Source organism: Somniosus microcephalus, chromosome 31, assembly GCF_052327205.1.
Source record: "Somniosus microcephalus isolate GS21.2 chromosome 31, FLI_Smic_1.0, whole genome shotgun sequence".
Lineage (NCBI taxonomy): Eukaryota > Metazoa > Chordata > Chondrichthyes > Squaliformes > Somniosidae > Somniosus > Somniosus microcephalus.
Genome location: NC_141017.1, coordinates 31,232,483 through 31,259,888, shown reverse-complemented (window position 1 = coordinate 31,259,888; position 27,406 = coordinate 31,232,483). Strand labels below are relative to the sequence as shown.

The following is a 27,406-nucleotide window of genomic DNA, read 5'->3' as shown; positions in this document are numbered from 1 at the left end:
ATAGCGCTCTTAACGACCACCGGACATGTCAAAGCACTTTTACAACCAATGAAGTACTTTTTTGAAGTGTAGTTGCTGTTGTAATGTAGGAAACGCGGCAGCCAATTTGCGCACAGCAAGCTCCCACAAACGGCAATGTGATCATGACCAAATAATCTTATTCGAAATAGTGCCGTAGGATCTTTTTTATCCACCTGAGAAGGCCTCGGTTTAACGTCTCGTCCGAAAGACGCAACCTTTTTATTTTCTTCGTTCCTGGGATGTGGGCGTCGCTGGCAAGGCCAGCATTTATTGCCTATCCCTAATTGCCCTTGAGAAGGTGGTGAGCCGCCTTGAACCGCTGCAGTCCGTGTGGTGAAGGTGCTCCCACAGTGCTGTTAGGGAGGGAGTTCCAAGATTTTGACCCAGCGACAATGAAGGATCGGCGATATACTTCTAAGTCAGGATGGTGTGTGACTTGGAGGGGAACTTGGAGGTGGTGGTGTTCCCATGTGCTTGCTGCCCTTGTCCTTCTAGGTGGAAGAGGTCGCGGGTTTGGGAGGTGCTGCTGAAGAAGCCTTGGCGAGTGGCTGCAGTGCATCTTGTAGATGGTACACACTGCAGTCACGGTACGCCGGTGGTGGAGGGAGTGAATGTTTAAGGTGGTGGATGGGGTGCCAATCAAGCGGGCTGCTTTGTCCTAGATGGTTTTGAGCTTCTTGAGTGTTGTTGGAGCTGCACTCATCCAGGCAAGTGGAGAGTATTCCATCACACTCCTGACTTGTGCCTTGTAGTTGGTGGAAAGGCTTTGGGGAGTCAGGAGGTGAGACACTCGCCGCAGAATACCCAGCCTCTGATCTGCTTTTATTGCCACAGTATTTATGTCGCTGATCTAGACAGGTTTCTAGTCAATGGTGACCCCATGGATGTTGATGGTGGGGGATTCGGCGATGATAATGCCGTTGAATGTCAAGGGGAGCTGGTTAGACTCTCGCTTGTTGGAGATAGCCATTGCCTGGCACTTCTGTGGCGTGAATGTTACCTGCCACTTTATCAGCCCAAGCCTGAATGTCGTCCAGGTCTCCGACAGTGCAGCACTCCCTCAGCACTGGAGAGTCGAACACAGAAAGAAATGATAGCTGGATGCAAAATGGAAAAATGGTGCAAAAGTGTGTGGTCTTATTCGGTTGGGCAGGGCAGAAGTTTTACATGTCACCTACACCCCACCTGGTGGCATACCTCTCAACGGTCCCAGTTTAATCAGGATGGCCTGATTCTGTGGGCGAATTTCAGTGCTGCCCCTTTGTTCCTACTTCAGAGCAGCGTTCCCAAATGGTTAAATGTGCCCCAAGTTTAAGGTTCCTGCAGGCAGGAGAATTATTACAGCATGACAAATTTACGTTGCCGGTTTCCATTATAAATTGATACGGAAACTCTTTATTATCCGGCACCAACGGGACCGGCGTGGTGCCAGTTTATCAAAAAGTCCGGATTACAGAGAGATATAGTTAAAAGGTACGAGAGCTCCGTACACAGCAACAAAGCCAGGCTTCCCTGTTGCTTAGCAACATGTGCAGGAACCCCGGTTACACGGCCACAGATCCAGGAACGGCCACTAATATGAAGTAAAACTTACCTGAACCTACTCCTGAATTTTGACGGTTAACAGTGATTTCCGGTTATTTAGGTGCCGGTTAAAAGAAAAAGTTGACACAATGTATGCTGATGTAAAGTATTTGATATAGAAGGATAAAGAAAGTCAAGTATGTGCTAAACTGGGAAGGGGCCGACACCAATTGTAGAGCCTCCACTACTGGTTGCTAATGTGACCAATGCATCAATCCTGGGTAGTTTTAGTTAATTTAGTCTGACTGATACTTTGTGAATTTTAAGCTCCTGGATATGTCATGGTCTATTTGTTTGAATTGCAGATGCTTGCTGCACAGCAGACGTAAAGGATAAGATGAATACCTCACCAGAGGCGGAGCCCTGGAACCGATGTGGACTCTTAAGTACAAAGTTAGTACAATATTTTTTTTTTAATCACTTTAAAAGGATTTTTTCAGTAAAATCGCCTGAGGTGGCTTTAGTGCGTGTTCATCAAAGTGAGGAATGATCTACTGGGGACTGGAACTTCTATTTCAGGCACAAGTGCCCTCAGTTCAAGTATAGTATGATTAGGCGCAGAATAAAGCTCCATCTGCTCTGTCCTCGCGGTGTACCGAGTGCTACATATTGCACTGCTGGTCGCGCTGCTTGAGACTGCCAATTAGGGGCCGTATTTCTGCGCAGCGGGCATACGCGAACTGGACTGAAACTGTCCTAAATCTTTTCACGTCGGACCCTTACACCCAGAGGGACAAATGACTTCCGTCCCATCAGCCTGAATCGGATTTGAAACCTGGCCCCAGAGGTGAAGTGACACCAACCAAGGATTTTCTAGCTCGAGGAACAGCACCTCATCTTCCGATTAGGCACTTTACAGCCCTCTGGACTCAACATCGAGTTCAACAATTTCAGATCATAACCTCGGCCCCTATTATATTTTTATATATTTTTTATCCACACTTTTGGTTTGTGCCTTTTCCTTTTTTCTCTCTCCCACATGGCAACTGTCTCTCACTCTGCCAGCGCATTTCACACTTCATCTAGAGTCATCCTTTGTCTCTTTACCTGTCCTATTACCATCTCGTCTCGCCTTCAATATCTCTTAATGTCTCTTCACCTCCCAGACCTTCCCTTTTGTTCTTTCATCCCCTCCCCCATTTCCCAGCCACCAAACTTGCCTTTTAATCTGTTTCATTTCCTGCTCTTTTCTCAGTTCTGACGAAGGGTCTTCGACCCGAAACGTTGACTGTGTTTCTCTCTCCACGGATGTTGCCTGGCCTGCTGAGTTTTTCCAGCGTTTTCTGTTGTTATTCAAGGATTTTCTAGTTCAATGCAACGTCGAGACACCAGAACGATACCGGGGCTAAAAGGGTTAAATTATCAGGACAGGTTGAAACAGACTGGGCTTGTATTCCCTCGAGTATAGAAGATCTAATTGAGGCGTTTAAGAGGATTAAAGGATTTGATCGGGTAGATGGAGAGAAACTATATCCTCTGGTGGTGGGGGGGGGAAGTCCAGAACAAGGGGGCGTAACCTTAAAATTAGAGCCAGGCCGTTCAGGGGTGATGTCGGGAAGCACTTCTTCACACAAAGGGGAGTGGACATCTGGAACATCTCCCCCCAAAAAAGCTGTTGGGGGTCAATTGAAAATTTCAAAACTGAGATTGATAGATTTTTATTAGGCAAGGGTATCAAGGGATATGGAATAAAGCGGGGAGATGGAGTTAAACTCCGATTAGCCATGATCTAATTGAATGGCGGAATAGGCTTGAGGGGCTGAATGGCCTCCTCCTGTTCCTATGTTCGTGTCGGGGGGGGAAAGAATGACTTTTGCAGTATTGTAGCTCACTCATAGCCATAGTGTCTCTTTTTCACCATTCTGCTCCTGAAAACACTTATTCTTGTTATGGTACATGTTCACGAGCACCTGTACCCTCTGGTGCCTCACCCAAATGGTCATAAATAGTGAGAAACTTTCAAATGTTGGTGTTCAGTGAGATTTGGGTGTCCTCGTGCAAGAAACACAGAAAGCTAACATGCAGGTACAGCAAGCAATAAGGAAGGCAAATGGCATGTTGGCCTTTATTGCAAGGGGGTTGGAGTATAAGATTAAGGAAGTCTTGCTACAATTGTACAGGGCCTTGGTGAGACCACACCGGGAGTACCGTGCACAGTTTTGGTCTCCTTATCGAAGGAAGGATATACTTGCCTTGGAGACGGTGCAACGAAGGTTCACTAGATTGATTCCTGGGATGAGAGGGCTGTCCTATGATGAGAGATTGTGTAGAATGGGCCTATACTCTCTGGAGTTTAGAAGAATGAGAGGTGATCTCATTGAAACATACAAGATTCTGAAGGGGATGGACAGGGTAGATGCTGAGAGGTTGTTTCCCCTGGCTGGAGTATCTAGAACTAGGGGGCATAGTCTCAGGATAAGGGGTCAGCCATTTCAGACTGAGATGAGGAGGAACTTCTTCACTCAGAGGGTTGTGAATCTTTGGAATTCTCTGGGGATCGGGCGGGAAAGTGGAGTTGAGATCGAAGATCAGTCATGATCTTATTGAATGGCGGAGCGGGCTCGAGGGGCCGTGTGGCCAACTCCTGCTCCGAATTCTTATGTTCTTCACGTGCCGGCCTGGAGAAAGATTTGGGAGGGGATTCAGCTGCAAAGGGGGAACTCGAGAGCCAAGCTAGTCTGTCTGTTTTCACTTAACATTCACATGATCATTTTGCGGCAGCGATCAGACAGCGGAATCCTGAGTAGTGTCGCGGCACAGCAGCCAATGGCAGCTCACCAGCTGAAGTCGGCAAATCCAGCACAGAGGGGATTGAGCCTGGGCCTATCCGACTCTGTACCACACCGGGCAGAGCTTTCACTCATCCTTGTTTCAAATCCCTCCATGGCCTCACACCTCCTCCAGCCCTACAACCCTTCGAGATCTCTGCGCCCTTCCAACTCTGGCCTCTTGAGCATCCCCGATTTTCATCGCTCCACCGTCAATGGCCGTGCCTTCAGCTGCCTTAGGCCCCAAGCTCTGGAGTTCCCTCCCCAAACCTCGCCGCCTCTCTCTCCTCCCTTTTAAGATGCTGCTTAAAACCTACCTGTTTTGAAAAAGGGTTAGACCCGAAACGTCGATTCTAATTTCTCTCCACGGATGTTGCCTGGCCTGCTGAGTTTTTCCAGCATTTTCTGTTGTTATTTCGGATTTCCAGCATCTGCAGTATTTTGCTATCGTACTAATATCTCCTTATGTGGCTGTGTGTCAGATTTTCTTTGATAAACACTCCTGTGAAGCGCCTTGGGATATTTTACTACATCACTGAATATATTTAAGAAGGAGATAGATAGATTTCTAGACACAAAAAGCATCAAGGGGTATGGGGAGAGAGTGGAAATATGGTATTGAGATAGAGGATCAGCCATGAGCATATTGAATGGCGGAGCAGGCTCGAAGGGCCGAATGGCCGACTCCTGCTCCTATTTTTCCATGTTTCTATATTTCTATTAAAGGTGCTATATAAATACAAACTGTTGTTCACCAACCAAGCCTGTGGGAAGCTTTCACGCTTTGTATTAATGAGTTTGAGAAAGTTGTGACGATTTATTTAAGAGGGTTCTTTAACTTTTTGTTTTAAACAAGCTCACACAAATGGGTGAAAAAAATTATCATGCATCTCAAGACGTTTTGGTTTTATACTGTCTCTATTAGTATGCTCAGATCGAGTGTCATTGCCCAGGAGCCAGTAATCTAGCTCCAACAGCGGATAATAAGGTATAAAATAGTCTCGCGTTGAGCTCCAAGGCCCTATCACTATCACATTGGAACAGCTAGAGGTTAATCATTTTTTTAATATACTTAATGGTTTTATAAAAATTGGATTCAATTTACATCACCGAAATATAAATGAGATGCAAATTAAACTGGAAGAGTGCTCCAAGAGATATCAATCTGCATAGATTCAACCAATTTTATATTTTTCGGGATCAGCCGTGGCTCAGTGGACAGCACTCTCATCTCTGAGGCAAAAAGTTGTGGGTTCAAGTCCCCACTCCAGGGACTTGAGTACATAAATCTAGGCTGACACTCCCAGTGCAGTGCTGAGCGAGTGCTGCACTGTCGGAGATGCCGTCTTTCAGATGAGACATTAAACTGAGGGCCCTATCTGCCCTCCTGGTGGAAGTAAAAGATCTCACGGCACTATTTCAAAGAAGAGCAGGGGGTGTCCTGGCCAACATTGATCCCTCAACCAACACCTAAATTACCTCATTGCTGTTTGTGGGACCTTGCTGTGTGAAAATTGGCTGCCGCGTTTCCTACATTACGACAGTGCCTACACTTCCAAAGTACTTCATTGGCTGTAAAGTGTTTTGTGATGTTTTGAGGTTGTTATACAGGTAGACTACCCTTTATCCGGACTTCCGAAAACCGAAACCCTCTAAAAACCGAAGGTTTTTTCGTTCAGCGTAAGTCGTGCGTACCTTCGGTTTTTAGAGGGTTCCGGTTTCGGAAGTTCGGATAAAGGGTAAGTCGTGCGCACGACCCCCCGCCGACCCCCCCCGCCGGCCCCGACAACCGCCGACCCCGCCAGCCCCGACGACCGCCGACACCCCGCCGGCCCCGACCCCCGCCGACCCCGACTGACCTACGCTGAGCGTCAGCGTAAGTCGTGCGCACGACCCCCCGCGGACCCCCGCCGACCCCCCCGCGGACCCCCGCCGACCCACCTTCCGAAATCCGAAATTCTCCTTTATCCGAAACTCGGCTGGTCCCGAGGTTATCGGATAAAGGATAGTCTACCTGTATAAGCTCTTTCTTGCCTGCTCAGTTACTTCTTTCCCTGCACCGGGTAGAGTGGAGTTCAATATAATGAAGTACGCTACCCCACACCATTCTTAGACCCAAGGTCTCTGGTCTCCAGCCTCCCATCCCATATGCTAGGGGGATAGAATATAAAAATAGGGAGGTATTGCTTCAGTTGTACAAGGTATTGGTGAGACCGCACCTGGAATACTGCGTACAGTTTTGGTGTCCATACTTAAGAAAGGACATACTTGCTCTCGAGTCAGTACAAAGAAGGATCTCCCATTCCTACTGGGGGAGGAGAGAAGCTGTGTAACACTGGCGGCACACTATGTTACAGCTTGCCATGAACAGAGGGATAACCAGTAAACTAAGACAAGAGTATATATAAACAAGGCGAAAATATATTTATAAACTCAGGGATATACCTGTTTATACACTGTATGAATGGAACCGCGTTTATGTGTTCAACCATAAATGTATTTTGATGCTTTGGCAACATAAGATGTACCTTATCATGCCAATAAAGCGATTTGTATTGTATTGTATTGTAATCCCGGGGATGAGGGGATGGACATATGAGGAGAGGTTGAGTAGATTGGGACTCTACTCATTGGAGTTCAGAAGAATGAGAGGCGATCTTATTGAAACATATAAGATTGTGAAGGGGTTGGATTGGGTGGATGCGGGGAAGATGTTCCCGATGATGGGTGAAACTAGAACTAGGGGGCATAGTCTTAGAATAAGGGGCTGCTCTTTCAAAACTGAGATGAGGAGGAACTACTTCACTCAGAGGGTGGTAGGTCCATGGAATATGCTGCCCCAAAAAGCTGTAGAAGCTACATCATTACATAAATTTAAAACAGAAATAGACAGTTTCCTAGAAGTAAAGGGAATTAAGGGTTACGGGGAGCGGGCAGGAATTTGGACATGAGTCTAGGTTCGGATCGGTCATGGCCCTGTGGGTAGCGGAGCGGGCCCAGGCGCCGTGTAGCCTGATCCTGCTCCTATTTCGTGTGTCTAATTCTGTTAGATTCAGGAGATGGTTCTGTGATAGTGGATTGGCGGTTAGGATCAGATCAGCCATGATCTTATTGAATGGCGGAGCAGGCTCGAGGGGCCGATTGGCCTACTCCTGCTCCTATTTCTTATGTTCTTATGTAAACCTTTTCATGTCTTTCTCCCTTTTGTGATTGTCATTGTTCCTCTGAACTTCCCTCTGTTGTCCCTCCTCCCTGAAGCCTCACCGTGTTGAGATCAACACACTGTTTGAGAACGTACGAATAATTACAGGCAGGAAAAGACCAGCTGGTCCATCAAGTCTGTCCCACATTCATAATGGCCGGAGTATCACGACTAGACACTTCCCTGGGAAAATAAGGAGAAATATGCTGGAATATTCCTCTCCAAACCCCTCAGGCATTCAAATTTCTTATTCTAACTCATTCTTTCTCAAGACTTCAAATGCGTGGAAGCTCTTGCCTCTCTCAGTCTTCCCTCCCCCTACAATCTACAAGCTTGGTGGCCCTTAACCAGTACATCTTGATTAATCGGGTCTTCTCTCATGATCTTTTCTGTCTCGGTGTCCACACGACAGGTCCTAACCATTCACTTAACTTTCTCAATGATAATTATATAATCATAAACAGAAAGGCAGAGTATTATTTAAATGGTGATAAGATTGGGAAATGTTGATGTACAGAGGGACTTGGGTGTCCTTGTACACCAGTCACTGAAAGCAAACATGCAGGTGCAGCAAGCAGTTAGGAAGGCAGATGGTATGTTGGCCTTCATTGCAAGAGGATTTGAGTACAGGAGCAAGGATGTCTTACTACAGTTATACAGGGCTTTGGTGAAACCACACCTGGAGTACTGTGTGCAGTTTTGGTCTCCTTACCTAAGAAAGGATATACTTGCCATAGAGGGAGTGCAGCGAAGGTTCACCAGACTGATTCCTGGGATGGCAGGACTGTCGTATGAGGAGAGATTGGGTCAACTAGGCCTGTATTCACTAGAATTTAGAAGAATGAGAGGGGATCTCATTGAAACGTATAACATTCCGACAGGGCTAGACTGACTGGATGCAGGGAGGATGTTTCTCCTGGCTGGTGGGGGGGGAGTCTAGAATGAGGGGTCACAGTCTCAGGATACGGGGTAGGACATTTAGGACTGAGATGAGGAGAAATTTCTTCACTCAGAGGGTGGTGAACCTGTGGAATTCTCTACCACAGAAGGCTGTGGAGGCCAAGTCACTGAATATATTTAAGAAGGAGATAGATAGATTTCTAGACACAAAAGGCATCAAGGAGTATGGGGAGGGAGCGGGAATATGGTATTGAGATAGAGGATCAGCCATGATCTCATTGAATGGCGGAGCAGGCTCGAAGGGCCGAATGGCCTACTCCTGCTCCTATTTTTCTATATTTCTACAATAAAAACAAGAGTGTTGAGATGATTGTGACCTCTGTGATTGGAGGTTGTGATATCACTCAAATTACATTTAGGTGAAGAACAGTTCCTTGCAAGTAACTCCCCACTTAATACAAGGAAAGAGAGGGACCCCCCTCAATGAAGAGTGAGTTGAGGCACTGTCTGCTGCAATGCTGGACTGTACAGACCAGAAGGTCCCAGGTTTGATTCCCCAGCCTGTGTTGAGCTAGCTAGTCTTAGTCAGGGCAGAAATTGGTGGATGGAGCACTGCAAACAGTCGCAGTGCCTTGAGCTATGGAAAAGAGAAATCAGCCAGGATTTCCACTGCTCATCGCTGTCCAGTGACTCCTGCTGTAAATGCACTCCATGACTGTCTAGGAGCACGTGGGGAAATTGCCATTTTTGGGTACCAGAGAGTTGCTGGTGCCCATGGATCAAAAGAGTGAAGAGGGAGAAAGAAAAAAGCGACTGGGGATTGTAATGATCAGTAACATGTCATCCTAGGATGGTACACTAGGTGGAGCTGTATGTATATAATAGTGGGCTACCCACGATGCACTAGGCTACCCAGAAGGCAGTAGTCAAGATGGATGCTGTACAAGTCCACATGGCATGAATAAAGTGACTAGCTAGAAGCTAGCTGTTCATAATGAAAACGACTAGTTATTAATGAACATAACAGGGATGATAGGACTCAAGGTCGTCTTGATATAAGAAAGGCAGTGCTGTAGTACGTTAATGAAATTTCCTTTCTCTCTAGGTGCGCGCAGTTCTTCAAACAGCTATCATGTTTCTATCGCTGCTCCCCAGATGCTACAATGTGGGCGAGTCCGAATCTTCCCAATTACCTTCGGAACGTACCTCTCTGCCAGGGCTTCTGTGACCAGTGGTGAGTACATTGATGCGCACGCAGCTCATGAACAGAAGTGAGTATACTGGGTGTGTATACAAGTGGCACAGTGGATCGCAACATGAGCCTTTCACTTCTAGTATCTGGACTTAGATTAACTACAGACTGATGGGATAAACTCTCTTCATCTCTGTCACCTGTAAGAATCAACAACAACTAGCATTTATAGCTGACGCGTCCCTACGGGGAACAAGCATTCCATTGTACTTGTTACATATGGCAAATAAATCTAATCTGAATCTGAATCTTATGTAGTGTTATAAATCTCATCATCATCAAGAAACTACTCATGAAATAACGCTGGACGGCCAGCTGGTGGCGCCGTCCAAGGAGTATAAATACTCGGGCGTGGGCCCCAGCTTGCCCAGGGACATTTTGTAAGACAAGGAACTAGTGAAGTACAACTAGACCTCCATGTTCTGAAACAAGTTGATTAAAGCCTTGCTTTATGCTCAAACCAAGTGTGTAGTGAGTTTTATTACGTCATGTAGCGCCTTTAACGTAGTAACATCTCAAGGCGCTTCAGAGGAGCGTTATCAGACAAAATTTGACACTGAACCTCAAAGAGATATTAGGACGGTTGGTCAAAGATGTAGGTTTTAAGGAGCATCTTAAAGGAGGAGAGAGAGGTGGAGATGTTTAGGGAGGGAATTCCAGAGCTTAGGGCGTTGGCAGCTGAAGGCACGGCTGCCAATGGTGGAGCGAAGGAAGTAGGGGATGCGCCCATCAGAGAACGAACCCTTTATCCTTACCTCCCCAACCAATTATCAACCCATATCACATATCATTTGGCCAGGCGGATTTAAGAAAATTCTCCCTTCCTCTCCAGGACGTTGCTCAGTTCAAGCGAGCCCAAGCATCGAGTGTCAGCAGGCTGCTTTACAGTGGGAGCCTCCTGTTCACCCTGATCCTGTGATGACCCAACATCCATGTGAGCACACTTCCAGCAAAGCCACTGGATCGTGATCGCAAAGGGGAAGAATTTCTGAGCTTTCCATCCTTAAGCCAAGCTCAATTAAGGCCACACAGACCAGGGGATAAACTCGGTATATTCTTGATCTGTGTGGCTCCCTGGATAAAGTTGGTGAGTCGTCAGAAGAAGGCCGAGACAGATCGAATTTCCTGACTCTGGCTACTAGCTCTGGTAGTGCAGCGGACTAAATATCTGTACTGGCCACACTGATCTCATTTTTGCAACAAGGCCAAGAGGCAACTTTGTGTGGTGGGTTCTACCCATTTTTCGCGTTTCCTCAAATATCTTCCGAAACAAAAAAGTAATAATCTGACGGAAAATCTTGTCCCTGTGATGAGTGTTATTTTATCAGCAAGTAGGAACTATAGAAGTCGGATGAGAGCCAGTTCACAGAGGGAGCTGCCCCTGTACCTCCCACTTACTGCCCTGCAGGTGGGTTAGTACTGATATGGAACTGAGCCATACTGACCAGAAGACTTTCAGATTGACTCCCAGTTTGCTTTGGTAGCTGATTTCAGCTGAGGGGGTGTTGCGGGGCGTTACAAATGGCCGTCGCACATCTGGCCAGGAGAAGGGAAAACAAATCCAGCCAGGGTCTAACTCCTGCTTGCTATCTAGCGGCACCTGCTGGTGTGCATGTGCTTGTGCGCTCGCTCGTACAATCCTAGAATGATACAGCACTGAAGGAGGCCATTCGGCCCATCGTGCCTGTGCCGGCTCTTTCAAAGAGCTCTCCAATTAGTCCCACTGCCCCCTGCTCTTCCCCCATAAACCTGCAAATTTCCCCTTTCGCGTATTTATCCAATTCCCTTTTGAAAGTTATTCTTGAATCTGCTTCCACCGCCCTTTCAGGCAACACATTCCAGATCATCGTAACTTGCTGCATAATTTTTTTTTTCTCCCTCCTATCGCCTCAGGTTCTTTTGCCAGTTACCTTTGCCAATCACCAATAGTGAGGATAGAGCCCATCCTGCCTGTGGTGCTTCCCATAGTGGAATAGTTATCCAACACAAAGATGAGGAAGGATGTTCTTGCCATGGAGGGGGTGCAGCGAAGATTCACCAGACTGATACCTGGGATGGCAGGAATGACTTATGAGGAGAGATTGGGTCGATTGAGCTTATACTCGCTGGAGTTTAGAAGAATGAGAGGGGATCTCATTGAAACTTATAAAATTCTAACAGGACTAGACAGACTAGATGCAGGAAGGATGTTTCCGATGGTGGGGGAGTCCATAATCAGGGGTCACAGTCTAAGGATAAGGGGTAAGCCACTTAGGACAGAGATGAGGAGGAATTTCTTCACCCAGAGAGTGGTGAACCTGTGGAATTCTCTACCACAGAAGGCAGTTGAGGCCAATTCATTAAATATATTCAAGAAGGAGTTGGATATATTTCTTAAGGCTAAAGGGATCAAGGGATATGGGGAGAAGGCAGGGACAGGGTACTGAATTTGGATGATCAGCCATGATCGCATTGAATGGTGGAGCAGGCTCGAGGGGCCGAATGGCCTACTCCTGCTCCTATCTTCTATGTTGCTATGATTGGCCATTTGGGGCAAGGGTAGAGCAGGCTACCGGGCACACCTGGAACTGCACCACCGCAGGGACCAGTGCCTGCGGAGGAGATGGGGAAGGAGGCCTCTTGAGCGGAGAGAACCTCCACCAGTGAAGTAGCTTCGTGACTGCTGGCCAGATTACATTGGAGAGGGTGCAGAGGAGATTCACCAGGATGTTACCTGGGCTGGAGCGCTTCAGCTATAAAGAGAGACTGGACAGGCTGGGGTTGTTTTCCTTAGAGCAGAGAAGGCTGAGGGGGGACCTGATTGAGGTGTACAAAATGATGAGGGGCATAGATAGGGTAGATAGAAAGGAGCTTTTCCCCTTAGTGGAGGGGTCAATAACCAGGGGGCATAGTTTCAAGGTAAGAGGCAGGAGGTTTAGAGGGGATTTGAGGAAAAACTTTTTCTCCCAGAGGATGGTTGGAATCTGGAACTCACTGCCTGAAAGGGTGGTAGAGGCAGGAACCCTCACAACATTCAAGAAGCATTTAGATGAGCACTTGAAACGCCATAGCATACAAGGCTACGGACCAAGTGCTGGAAAATGGGATTAGAATAGACAGGGCTTGATGGCCGGCGCAGACACGATGGGCCGAAGGGCCTCTTTCTGTGCTGTATAACTCTATGACTCTATGAAAGTGTCATTGCAAAAACAGGCTCACTAGATCACAAGCCATGTCAATGGTTGGCGCGAGTGATACTGTTGAACTCATTCATTTGTAAAACAGCTTAATAGGAGTGCTCCTGATGACATGGCTGTTGTGAAACAGTTTCATTCCCCCTCTACCAGGTACAAAGCGTGCGAGAATGATCGGACCTGCACAAGGAACTGGAATTCGGATTTAAATACTTCAAATCACACTCTGGCCGCCTGCACCTCGGAATGTATTCCTTACAATAAGGTAGGAACGATGGGATGCCGAGAGCTGCGACAGAGAGCAGTACTGCGATAATTATCAAAATGAATACAATACCGAGTCCCACTCTTGTCAGCTTGGCTCAGTCGGTGGGTCTGAATCAGAAGGTTGTGGGTTCGAGCCCCCCACTCCAGCACTTCACCGCATCATCTCGCAAGCCGGTCGAACGTTAAGACTGTATTGTCAGTGCAGGCAGCTCACCTGATGTGCTGGCCCTCAACCAAAGAAAAACCCAGATGCAACAGATCATTCATCTCGCTGCTGTTTGTGGGATCTTTCTGCATACAAAATTGGCCCACATAGCGGTAAATGCAATAGCAAAATACCGCGGGATGCTGGAAATCCGAAATAACAACAGAAAACGCTGGAAAAACTCAGCAGGCCAGGCAACATCCGTGGAGAGAGAAACAGAGTCAATGTTTCAGGTCGAAACCCTTCGTCAGGACTGAGAGAAAAGGCAGGAAATGAAACAAAAGGCAGTTTGGGAGCTGGGAAATGGGGGAGGGGATGAAAGAAGAGACATTAAGAGATATTCAAGGTGAGACGAGATGGTAATAGGACAGGTAAAGAAACAGACAATGGCTCTAGATGGCAGCTGTCTTTCACTCTGCCAGCGCATTTCACACTTCATCTAGAGCCATTGTCTGTTTCTTTACCTGTCCTATTACCATCTCGTCTCACCTTGAATATCTCTTAATGTCTCTTCTTTCACCCCCTCCCCCATTTCCCAGCCCCCAAACTGGCCTTTTGTTTCATTTCCTGCCTTTTCTCTCAGTCCTGACGAAGGGTTTCGACCCGAAACGTTGACTCTCTTTCTCTCTCCACGGATGTTGCCCTGGCCTGCTGAGTTTCTCCAGCGTTTTCTTAACGGTAAATGCACTCCAGAGTAATTCGTGGCATTTCTGAGCTGAGAATCACTTGCCCAGTGGGGTAGCTTGGTGCTGTAGAGGAGCTGGTGAGCGATAGGACACGAGTCAGTGACCGCAACTCCCGACACCGCCAGGTCCGCAGTGTTCAAGCAGAGGCGCCGGGTGTTTAGAGAGAGGAAGGCGCAACCGGCAAAATTAGAGGTGTTCAACTCCCAAATAGCTGCGCACATGGGTTTTATCGGTTAATTCAGGAGCTGGATGGGCCACAAACAACTATGCTCTTGACTTGAGAATGGGGGTGGGGGGAGAGAAACTCTCTTCCTCAGAGGGCGGTGGAAGCAGAGTCTTTGAATATTTTTTAAGGCAGAGGTAGATAGATTCTTGATGAGCAAGGTGGGGTGAAAGGTTATTGGGGGTAGGCGGGAATGTGGAGTAATCGGATCAGCCATGATCTTACTGAATGGCGGAGCAGGCTCGAGGGGGCCGAGTGGCCGACTCCTGCTCCTAATTCGTGTGAAACGCATGACACAACAAACAGGGAGAAAATGCAACGCGTTTTTAAAAGAAAAATGTCTGCTTTGTTCATTCACTTGCCCTTGAGCTGTACAATGTGACTTTAAAATTCCCATTTGTCTGTCAGATCACATTTTCCACTGAGAGAACAGAGACCTGATGAACTCCCCACCCCACCCACCCCCCCCACCCGCTGCTTTATGTAAATGATTTCATGAATATTCACTGCTGCATTATACATCACCCAATAATCGGGGCAAGATAATATTTTAATTAATTTGCTGAGCGAGTTTCGCAGATAGCAAGGCCCACAGCAGCTCGGAATGAGTGAGAATGAATCTCGAGCGGTTCAACCTTCTCTGGATTATAATCACTGCAAAACCTCAGGAGTAATGGAGTTGTGGAACCAGGGAGGGCGGACTGTTGAAGCCCTTAGAGTAGGAGGCAATTACAATCTACTTTTAATTCAAATGATCTGATAATTCCAATTTTTTAGCATTAAATTCCTATTTTGCTGGTGTTATTGACATTGCTTCATTTAAGTTATTGGATAATTCTGATTTTTTTTTTAATCATAAAATGATTTTGGATTATTAGGAGTGGACTGCTAAAGCATATCCGTGGTTGCTAGGCAGCGTCTCTTTGTCTGCCTGCCGTTATTATTTGATGTTGATGAAGCTGGCGCTTTCAATACAGTAAGTGTACCCGACACGAGACAGAACGAGGTCACCGGAGCCATTTGAGTCACTTAACAGACTCGAGCTTGTTGATAATTCAGCAAACACACAAGCTGATATTGTTCCGATTTGTAGCCAAATCCTTTCGGAAACTCGCCTTAAAATTCATCTGTTACGGTGCGGTTGTACAGGGTCTTGGTGAGACCACACCTTGAGTATTGTGTGCAGTTTTGGTCGCCTTATCTGAGGAAGGATGTTCTTGCCATGGAGGGAGTGCAGCGAAGATTCACCAGACTGATACCTGGGATGACAGGAATGACGTATGAGGAGAGATTGGGTCGATTGGGCTTATATTCGCTAGAGTTTAGAAGAATGAGAGGGGATCTCATTGAAACTTACAAAATTCTAACAGGACTAGACAGACTAGATGCAGGAAGGCTGTTCCCGATGGCGGGGGAGTCCAGAACCAGGGGTCACAGTCTAAGGCTAAGGGGGAAGCCATTTAGGACTGAGATGAGGAGGAATTTCTTCACCCAGAGAGTGGTGAACCTGTGGAATTCTCTACCACGGAAGACAGTTGAGATCAATTCATTAAATATATTCAAGAAGGAGTTGGATATATTTCTTAAGGCTAAGGGGATCAAGGGATATGGGGAGAAAGCAGGGACAGGGTAGAGTTTCTAACTGCACTACCCTGGAGCGGGAGTAGGCCATTCGGCCCCTCGAGCCTGCTCCACCATTCAATAAGATCATGGCTGATCTTCGACCTCAACTCCACTTTCCCGCCCGATCTCCATATCCGTTGATTCCCCTAGAGTCCAAAAATCTGTCGATCTCAGCCTTGAATATACTCAACGACTCAGCATCCACAGCCCTCTGGGGTAGAGAATTCCAAAGATTCACGACCCTCTCAGTGAAGAAATTCCTCCTCACCTCGGTCTTAAATGGCCGACCCCTTATTCTGAGACTATGCCCCCTCGTTCTAGACTCTCCAGCCAGGGGGAAACAACCTCTCAGCATCTACCCTGTCAATCCCCCTCAGAATCTTGTATGTTTCAATGAGATCACCTCTCATTCTTCTAAACTCCAGAGAGTATAGGCTCAATCTCTCCTCATAGGACAGCCCTCTCATCCCAGAGATCCCTGGTCCAAAGAGATTCTGCTGACTGCAGGAATGGGAAGAGAGATGCGGAAATGGCAATACCTTAATAGCAGGTTTCTGGCCCGTTACTACTCATTTGAAAACAAGCACATACAGGGTTGGTGTAATTTTATCTTTTGGGGCATTAGTTAGCTGTGGTTTAATGAATGCACCTCAAATCAAGGGATTTAGATACCATGGAAAGAAACTCCAAAAGTGATTCAGAGTATCAGAGAAAATAGGGTGAGGCATTTCTCAAACCTTGGGCCCACCTTGCCAGGCTGCAAGGGTCTCTTCCAGCCCAATATGTTCCTATGTCTCTATGACATCATTTCTTATCCAAGAAGAGGAAAAGGAAGGAATGGGTGAGACTCAAACCATTAAAAATCTTAAAATATAGAAAGAAAGACTTGCATTTATATAGCGCCTTTTACGACCTCAGAATGTCCCAAAGCGCTTTGCAGCCAAAGTACTTTTGAAGTGTAGGCCACAATTTCGCCTACCGAGGCGGGTCCCGTGTGGCTGGGGTCGGTGGTGTGGTGCGACTCCATTGCTGGCTCCAGCCCGCTCAGTAGAGTGATCTTACGTTGATTGGGCTTGTTAAGCCCGCCTAGCGCGTTTCTCGGCCAATTGAAGGAAGTGAGTCTGATGACGTCACTTGGCGATGCATCATCAGCCGGTTTCCTTAAAGGGACCATGTGCACATTTATTTTGACAGCTGTGCTGTCAGTGTTCTGCAGCATTGTGGTGCTGCAAATAATGACAAGCACTGCACAGAGGTGCACGGCTGCACCCAGGCTCTCCCATGACTCCCTCCCTATGCTTATGGAGGGAATCACAGCACGCAGGGAGGTCCTCTTCCCTCCCCATGGGTGGAAGAGACCTCCCCAGGAGATCAACACAGCCTGGTTGAACATTGCACAGGAGGACACGAGCAGGGACGTCGCCAGACTGCAGTGGCACAAATCTTTCAATGAGATCACAAAGCCACACTCAACCTCATCCTGCTGTGCCACTCATCACATCCCCATCACTCTGCCTTCCCTACCCTACTCCTGCACATCCTTACTCACACCAACTTACCTTGCACCTCTACCCATCCCTCTCTATCTACATTATCTCTTCCCCATCTCACTAGCCACCCTTCACACTCACCTTCATACTAGTTTAATGTACCAACTAACAACACACAAAGGTACGCGCGTGTGTTTTAGCCAATATTCATGTGAAGTTTCTGTTAATGTGCTGTCAAATATTGAAATCTTTATTTTCAACACTTTACGTTCTTGGACAGATTTGTGTGCACCTTTGGAAGTGGCTTAGTGAGTTGCAGTGAATGGTGAGACATAACGGTACCCCCTACAATGGCGATGAGTGAAAGGAATGGCTTGGGCATTGTAGGGATGCTTTATGGTGTTGGTGTGGGGTGGTGCCAACCTGGCGCAATATGTGGCAGCCGGGGTGTACAGCGTCAAGTGAAGTAAATCTGGCCATGGTGAGGCCATCTCTGGCAGCAATATAGTCGGGTGCTGATGCCCTCTGTCCTGTGCAGCATCAGTTGATTGCGGAGAAGGTTGGTGTTGTTGGTGCTGCTGGTGTTGGGGCTGATCGTGGTGGGATTCTGAGGACCAAGGTGAGATAGTTTCAAGTATACCGATGCTGATGTAATAGATGGCAGGTGAAGTTGAGATGACAGAAGCGATCTGTCAATGGTGAGAGAGGTTGTTCCAATGAGGTGGCACTGGATATAGAGTTGGCTCCAAACACTTGCAAGCTGCATAAAGTTCAATCTGTCTTCCAAATGCAGTAAGCAACAGTTTCTGAGCTTGGAAAGTGAACAGCTGTGAGATGGGAGCTTTTATACCCTTTTGCAGCTGTCAATTAATCCGATAATTCAGTGCTGAATCCACTCACGACCTGCTGAGCTGACGTGATCCCCGAGTAGCGTATAACCCGTGGGGGAACTCGTAAAATTGAAAGGTAAGCTTAAAATAGTATTTAAATGCCTCTTAACAATCTCTTAATGATCTAAATTGCCTCCCTCGCCGCTTGGTGTCGGGTCTGTTCAGCGATGACAAACCCGACATCTGGGAGACTAGTGTGGAGGCGGGTTGACAGCGGGCTCCCTACCCGGTCAAAAAAAAAAATTCCCATCCGACCTGCCACCGATCATGCCCACTGACACCTCCAAAAAATCCCCCCCCCCCGTAGTCTCTGTTGTAATGTAGGAAACGCGGCAGCCAATTTGCGCACAGCAAGCTCCCACAACAGCAATGTGATAATGACCAGAAAGTCTTTTTTTTAATGTTGGTTGAGAGATAAATATTGGACAAGACACCGGAGATAACCCCGCTGCTATTCTTCAAAATAGTGGCCGTAGGATCTTTTACGTCCACCTGAGAGGGCAGACGGGGCCTCGGTTTAACGTCGCATCCGAAAGACGGCACCTCCGACAGTGCGGCACTCCCTCAGCACCGCACTGGAGCGTCAGCCTAGATTCTGCACTCAAGTCTTTGGAGTGGGATTTGAACCCACGACCTTCTGACTCCGACGACCTAGCACGGGTGCTAACACTGATCCACGGCTGACACCTGATCAAAGCCGCTGAGGCAGTTATATGCTTGTTAATGCATCCCTTGAAATATATGAGATTGGAGATAACTGGATGTAGGTCATTAGCATAGTATTCACATTGGGATATGGAGCTTCATTGCTTCAGTGCGCCTCATTGTGTGTCGGGGCCAATCCCACTTTATAAGAGTGCTCTGTTCCTTCACAGCACTAGAGATTCATCTCGGCCCTGGTTCCAGCTGAACGATAATTGTGTGACCATTTTGCTGAAAGATTATGACATGTGTGACAAATAGTCGCAGCTGTCTGTGCATTATGTCGCATCGATAAGCTTTGTCTTTCGGAGGATGCTAGGCTCGGGGTGAATTCTGCAGCCAGCTGGAAATTTACTGGAACATTGCTGCTAGTGCCGAGGAGTTGTCAAGAGAGATGAACTCCCCTGTTGTGATGTGTTGGACAGGACGTCTTAGTTATAAACTGCCTGCCATTAGGACCTACACATTTCCTTGCTGTTCCAATGCGGTTTCTCCTCCCCCCCCCCCCCCCCCCTTCATGCTTTCTCCTCTCCTAAAGACATTGACGTGTGTTGGGGTACATCTCCGCAGCTACCAGCTACCCTCTAGTATCTCACCCAAGAAGCCATCCTTCATGTGTGAGCTTAGATCGTGAGTGGCAGCAGGCTATCTGTCACAACTGATCCTCACACACTTGTCCACATACACATTTTCCAACAGGATACGGGTCAGGAATTGAAACCTTGGCTAATTTACTTGCCCAAAAATCCGTGTACCTCAATACTACCACCACTCCTCAGTCAGTCATCAGGGTCGCCCACAAGTCAGTCCGCACTGTGGATACTGTATACTGGGGTGTCCAAACTCCAGCCCATGGTCTAGATCCAGCCCCCCACCCCCCAATACCGCTGCCTCCTCCCACTCACCTGGATTTGGCTCCAGGCACCTCTCCCACTCGGCACCGCTGCTGCTCCAAGTGATTGAATGGCACGATAGCAAATTACTGTCATTTTAATTCACCGCCCCATTCCCACTCAGACCTCACCGTCCTTGGGCTCTTGCATTGTTCCACAGAAGCTCAGCGTAAGCTCGAGGAACTTTACAGCCTTCCGGACTCAATATCGAGTTCAACAATTTCAGATCATAATCTCGGCCCCTATCATATTTTTATATATTTTTTATCCACACCTTTGGTTTGTGCCTTTTCCTTTTTCTCTCTCCCACATGGCAACTGTCTCTCTGCCAGCGCATTTCACACTTCATCTAGAGCCATCCTTTGTCTCTTTACCTGTCCTATTACCATCTCGTCTCGCCTTGAATATCTCTTAATGTCTCTTCACCTCTCCCAGACCTTCCCTTTTGTTCTTTCATCCCCTCCCCCATTTCCCAGCCCCCAAACTGGCCTTTTAATCTGTTTCATTTCCTGCCTTTTTTCTCAGTTCTGACGAAGGGTTTCGACCTGAAACGTTAACTCTGTTTCTCTCTCCACGGATGCTGCCTGGCCTGCTGAGTTTTACCAGCGTTTTCTGTTGATTGAATGGCACGGCGGGTGGGAATTCCTGCATTAGCAGTGGGCAGCGTGAAACTGGAGACGGGGCGGGGGGAAGAGAAGAGAAAAGTGCCGCTTTGGGGCTCGGGGGAATGCAAGAGGAGGAGAGTGCCAAAGCATCAAAAGGATACCAGAGGGGTAAGAAAATCTGAAGGGTGACAGGTGGAGGGACAGCATTCTGGTGTCGCCACCCCTGATCCTTCAGGGCACTAAAGAAACACCTCGGATCTGGTTCCAACTCACTGCTGGTCTTTTATATGTGGCCCGCAGACTCCATGATGAGCAACCAAGAGAAAAAAGGTTTAAACGTCACTACTGTATATGATGACTATAGTAACTTCTTCTTAGGCAGTCCCTCGGAACCGAGGATGACTTGCTTCCACACTAAAAATGAGTTCTCAGGTGACTGATGAGTCCGATGCGGGACCTACAGTCTCTGTCACAGGTGGGGCAGACGGTGGTTGAAGGGGCGGGTGGGTGGGGTGCTTGGGTTGACGTGCGCTCCTTGCGCTGCCTGCGCTTGGCTTCCGCTTGCTCCCGGCGAAGAGACTCGAGGTGTTCGGCGCCTTCCCGGATGCTTCTCTTCCACTTTGTGCGGTCTTGGGCCAGGGATTCCCAGGTGTCGGTGGGGATGCTGCACTTTTTCAAGGAGGCTTTGAGGGTGTCCTTGAAGCGTTTCCTCTGCCCACCTGGGGCTCTCTTGCCGTGCCGGAGCTCCGAGTAGAGCGCTTGTTTTGGGAGTCTCGTATCGGGCATGCGGACAATGTGACCCGTCCATCGGAGCTGATTGAGCGTGGTCAGAGCTTCGATGCTGGGGATGTTGGCCTGAGCAAGAACACTGACGGTGCACCTATCCTGCCAATGGATTTGCAGGATCTTGCAGAGGCAGCGTTGGTGGTACCTCTCCAGTGCTTTGAGGTGCCTGCTGTACATGGTCCATGTCTCTGAGGCATACAGCAGGGCAGGTATCACTGCTGCCCTGTAGACCATGAGCTTAGTGATTGTAGTATATGACAATGCACACTAAAGAATAGCAATGAAAGAAGAACGCAGTCGCAAGTGAATTGTCCTTAAATGGGCTGACAGCTCGTGGGGTAACTACTCTCCTTTTCTCTCCTGTCTTCCCAAGATGTACAAGGATGGAAAGGATCTGTGCGAGAGTGTGGCCGGAGAGTCTTTCAAGGTCAGACCCTGCAACTGCCTGAACATGGACAAGAACGACGAGCAGGTGATTAAAACCCTGCTGCAGGAGGACAGCACCAAGGCCGGCATCAATGGGAAGCTCCCGTGCAGAGAGAAGCGCAGCACCGTGAACAAGCTGAGGCTCTCCATCCGCAAGCGCTCGCTCTTTGTGGAAGACATCGACGGCAGTGGAAGCGGGTTCCCGACAGCCGAATAGTTAAAACTACAGTCGCTGTCTTTTTTGTTTTGTTTTTTTGCATAGTTGCTGCTCTCGTTAACAGAACCTACTCCTTGCTGTGTTCACACTGATAAAAGCTCGCTCCCCCTCAAACTATTCTCCATTCTGGCACGCAACCCATCCCCCATCTCCACCAACACCACCAAACTTCCTCTTGATACAAGCCCACCATCAACCAAAGAGCCACAGGTGGGAATTCAGGGAATGAAAAGCATCTCCTCTCCCTCTCCCCTCCCCACCCCACCTTCTCTTGGTCAGTTTTCCCTCTCACAATTCAGAACTAGGATTCCAACCCCAGTCAGTCAAAAGTTCTAGCGTAACTACCGAGCTGCTAATTTAAGGGGTGACAAAGCGATGCAATACCATTTTAGATCACTAAGCTGAAATATCTGGTGGCCATATGTGGTAACTTGGTTGCCATTAGACTCCTCCAAGAGAAAGTTAGATATTTTTCACCCATCAGTTTTGAGTTACCTCCACCTACCTCCGAATGCACATTGATCATCATCTTAAATGTAACAAACACAAAAAGGGATGCATGGACTCTTTAAAGAAAGCAATTGTAACAAGAGCTGAAGGTTATTGCATCAAAAAAAAGGGACAGGCCCACCGGGCCTTCCTAAAACAACTCTCGGGTTCTGCTACTGAGTCAGTTCCCTCCACAGACCCTGTGCAATTTTACTCACCGGGCACACGACTTAATCCGAGAGAGGGGACTTGCTACAGGTAAAACCAGCAAGCAGATAAACATTGTGAATGTTCTCCCTAGCCCCTTTAGTACAACTCCAGTATATTAACCCAATCTTGCAGCTAACTCTGACCTTCTACATTGATGGTTTGCCTGTTTCTGGGACCATGATTTCTGGTGGAGTATTTGAACATCTATCGCTAATCTTAACCTTCAATCCTGTAAGAACCAACTAAGTCTAAGGGGCCAAGTAAAGCAGATTCTATTCCAAATAGTGACCGTTCTTTTTGTTGAGGATGGGGAGAATCCCTCTGATTTCTGTTGTCCGTAAGGGCTTGTTAGTTCTGTACTCCTGTCCTCTAGTCCATTGTTCACAGTCCCAAGTTAAATAACCTGCTCACATCCTCGCCTCATTTTAAAAAGCCTGAATCGCATCGCCTCTGAAACCATTCCTCTGGTGAAAAACCGCAGACTCAGAATAAAATACAAAAGGTATACAATTAAAACAGAAAATTCACCCGGCAGCATGCAAGCACCCGCGGGTACCTAGCAAAGCTGCCGTCTCCTTTCACGCTTTTAAACGTCGGATGCTTGCGACAGGGCCAGGAACATTTGGGACAATTCTCAAAGTCCACCCGCAAACTTTCAGATGCTGCAACTCTGTTGTGGGTTCCCCTTGAAAGTTCCAGTGTGGAATTTACTTACTCCGATTCTAACACCCACCACAACGAAGCAGCAGAATTTACATTAGGCTTTTTTAACGTTTACCATAAAACTTGGGTTACAAATCACACTTCGTATAGGTCACACAGCCTATTTCTGTTGGGGGCGGGAAAGAAAATTCTGTAAGAACATTAAACACTTACATGAAGATGTGGTTTACACGCTGGATTTTACAGTTAGTGACCTTTATTGCTTCCAAAATATACAAAATGAGCACACTGATTTTTCTGTAAACTTCTCATGCTCGTTATATAATAGAATTAAAAGGATGCAATAGCTGTGGAGAATTAGTCACCATATTCTTAAAAATGTAATCTGGTGGTAATTTTCAGAATTTAAGCGAGTGTCAAAATATCACTGCAGTACATGGGGATGGACAGCAAATTGGAGCATATAGCGGTACAATGCTAAAGGCACGGGTATCAGTTGGCCTGAGCTGAACGCAGTTATGCCGTATAAACAAGAGATTTCAGACAATGCTCGAGAGTGATAGTCATTTATTAATTTAAAAAATCTTGTCATGACCTTTGATCCCCTCCTCTCCTGAAGGCAGAGTACAGTTCAGTGGGCACCAGTCACTCTCTCAAACTCTCACTCAAGTGACCATTACTGACACATGAACTTTGACCATGAGCATTGGCAGTCTATTTGATTGGGGGGCGGGGGGTGGTGAAGGGGGATGGAGGAGGAGGCTGAAATCAAGTCTAGCAGAGATCAGGAATGGAAATCCTAGCTGATTTTCAGCCCCCTCGCCACCCCCCCCCTCTTTAGCCCGGGGCTGCTGCGGCCAATTATGTCACCTTGACCGCTAAACCATTCAACTTGGTACAGGCCCATTTAAAAACTTTCGATGCACCCTGCCTGTGGCCATTGCCCGCCCTTGACCCGTGGCCATTGCCCACCCTTGACCCGTGGCCATTGCCCACCCTTGACCCGTGGCCATTGCCCACCCTTGACCCAAGCCCATTGCCCACCCTTGACCCGTGGCCATTGCCCACCCTTGACCCGTGGCCATTGCCCGCCCTTGACCCGTGGCCATTGCCCGCCCTTGACCCGTGGCCATTGCCCGCCCTTGACCCGTGGCCATTGCCCGCCCTTGACCCGTGGCCATTGCCCGCCCTTGACCCGTGGCCATTGCCCACCCTTGACCCGTGGCCATTGCCCACCCTTGACCCAAGCCCATTGCCCGCCCTTGACCCGTGGCCATTGCCCACCCTTGACCCGTGGCCATTGCCCGCCCTTGACCCGTGGCCATTGCCCACCCTTGACCCGTGGCCATTGCCCACCCTTGACCCGTGGCCATTGCCCGCCCGTGGCCATTGCCCACCCTTGACCCAAGCCCATTGCCCACCTTTGACCCGTGACCATTGCCCGCCCTTGACCCGTGGCCACTGCCCATCCTTGACCCGTGGCCATTGCCCACCCTTGACCCGTGGCCATTGCAATGAAAGTACACTTTAATGCAGCAGTCAATAGCAGATGGACCAATCACAAATGGCACATTATGGCTGACATACCAGTCCGTATGGCTTGATATTACAAGGAACTCCATTGGTATCTGAAGATGTAACAACTGCAGTTGGGTGACTGGCGAATTAAAGGTTAAATATTTAGTATGGGCACCTGTCCTTCGAGTGGCATCGGTAGGTTGAGCTGGTAGAATGTGTGTGAATGAAACCCTTGCTGAACAGACCGCTCTTCTATGTGCTGGTTCCGGTTTTGGTCCCTCTTAAGTTTTAAAATTTTTTTTTACTGTTTCCTCTTGTTCGTTTTAAAAGGACAGAATAAAATGGGTATTGGAGCTTCTAAAACTATTCGCCAAAAAAAAATGAAGTCCACTTAAAGTGCTTTTCCTCCACCGTTGAATTGTAAACTTTAGTTTTGTACGTCATTCCGCGTTTCTACTGTGCTATTGCCCTTCAATTTACTATTCGCTAATCCGACAATAAATTCTCATTTACTGCAGGGTAAAAATTGGCTCGGCATCTCCCTTGATTTGTGCTAACAATTGCACGGAGAAAGTCGGTGCACAGAGTGCATCGACACCTTTCCACTTACCCATTAGTGAAAGAGATCTTGTTGCTTTGCTAATGCTCTATTCCCAGCCAGACTACTTACACGCTTAATTAGCAACTTGCCGCAGAACGAGAGTGCGTCTAGTCCTTTTTAAAAAAAACCACACAAATCCCATTTAAGATGCAACAATACTGAATCGACAACATTTAACGTTGAACAGAAATAGATTGATAATCAATCGAACTTTGGCCTAGCAAAGAGTTGAATTGATCTTGCCGAGGTTCTCTCATTCCTTTTTCTGCAGGTTGCTTCACATACACTGTGAACACCACCCCTACAGGGTGGCTTCAAGCCTGCTTAGTTTTGGTAGAATCATTACCATTTTTCTTTTCTGGAAGGCAAATGATAAATCAGCGCAACCAGATATCAAGCCAAACGCACATTTTAGTGACAGGCGCAGATGCACAGATGATTTGACTGAATGTTTTGGTTGAATCAGTTTAATGCAGACAAGTCTCCTGCTTGATTTAGTAGTTGCAGAAGCAATCCCAGAGTCAATAGAGTTACAAAGACTCTCATTTTATTTTTTTGCTCAACTTTTTATCCTTATGGCACTCCTGATTAGAAATGGACAACGTGGATTCAAGAGATGGGTTGCTGACATATCCAAGCCTGGCTAGACATAATAAAAAAAATCATTACTGTCTGTCTCCTGCTCCGTGCTCCCAATTCTAGTTTTACTAAAAACGTACAAATAGAACAGTCTGAAGCTCCCTTGAGTCCCGAGGAGAGATGGGCCTCTTGGCTAAAGTCGATCGCTGCTCCGTTGAGTGGGTGGGGGTGGCGAGTAAAGAATTCTTAACCTGGCGCTATGATCACCAATGTTCCCTGTAGGCTGCACTATGTCTCTTTCAAAAGCAAAATACTGCGGATGCTGGGAATCTGAAATAAAAACAGAAAATGCTGGAAACACTCAGCAGGTCAGGCAGCATCCGTGGAGAGAGAAACAGAGTCAATGTTTCAGTTCGATAACCCTTCGTCAATGTGCGTTCCCTTTAAATACTGCATGCGCAGTATTTCCAATGTAGAAGCTTGTGAGCAAGTTTGCGTGGGTCCTTGCAGATTACAGGGCGGCCACGCACACACGCGCAGCTTAGAGGGAACATTGACGATCGCCCCTTTTCCATACAATGGACATATGAAATATCACTTTTCCTGCAACAATTCGCCCAACTGAAAAGTACAGCAACTCCGTGTCTTATGCCAACTGGCGGAGAATGTCCGTGCTTTGATGCTGCTTGCTTCGGACTAGATTCTTATCAGCATGCTCCTGTCACACAATAGGTCAGCGACAAGTCACTGCTTCATACCTGTCCCCTGGTCAAGTGCATTTTTAAAAATTAAAAATGAAATAGATATTATTGCAGCCTCTTTTTTTGTATTGTGGGCACAGTTCCTGTTGTAATGTCTCGCATAATGTTAGTTATGAAGTCTTTGCCTTGCTGCGCCAGCTGGTAAACATCTGCTGTGGGTTGGTTTCCCTGTGCAGGGTGAGCTGCATACAGGAACAGTAAGAAATAATGTCCTTGTATAAATGGATAGTGCGCTTTCGTGTCTCTGCTTCTTCTATATTTTTATTAACCAGGTTATCTGTCCCTGTACTACTGATATTGTGCAATTCTACAGAACTGTGAGATTTACTAATAAAATGGGAAACACGGTGATAAAAACCCTTAACGTCACGAAGTCTTATTTATATTTTAGGATTCCCAAACAAATATCCTCACAACTGTCCCAAAACATTTTACTGTTAAGGTTTGCTTAATACACTGTGTGCTTGTGTTAAATCGCACAATAGATTTAATGCAATTTGCTTTATGCTGCCATTGGAAATTCAACGAGGGAAATCACAAATCATACTCCATAAGATATTTCCTGCACACTGTTTCCAAATTATTTTTCCCTCTCTTCTTAGGCAGTCCCTCGGATGATTTGCTTCCACATTAAGAATGAGTTCTCAGGTGACTGATGAGTCCGATGCGGGA

The 27,406-nt window shown here is 47.3% G+C and overlaps 1 protein-coding gene across 3 annotated transcripts in view; it reads left to right on the top strand.

The window, feature by feature from the left end:
- Positions 1-27,091, top strand: part of rtbdn (retbindin) — a 60,919-nt gene extending 33,828 nt beyond the window's left edge. For 2 of the 3 annotated variants that reach the window (XM_085971731.1, XM_085971732.1), the window contains exons 3-6: positions 1,911-1,998; positions 9,581-9,709; positions 13,054-13,165; positions 21,644-27,091. In XM_085971731.1, the coding sequence (XP_085827857.1) occupies positions 1,911-1,998; positions 9,581-9,709; positions 13,054-13,165; positions 21,644-21,913 (599 nt within the window). In that variant the 3' untranslated portion in view covers positions 21,914-27,091. Of the gene's footprint in view, positions 1-1,910; positions 1,999-9,580; positions 9,710-13,053; positions 13,166-15,159; positions 15,258-21,643 lie in introns of all 3 variants that reach the window. The other variant, XM_085971733.1, reaches the window with a different exon arrangement.
- Positions 27,092-27,406: the final 315 nt, after the last annotated feature.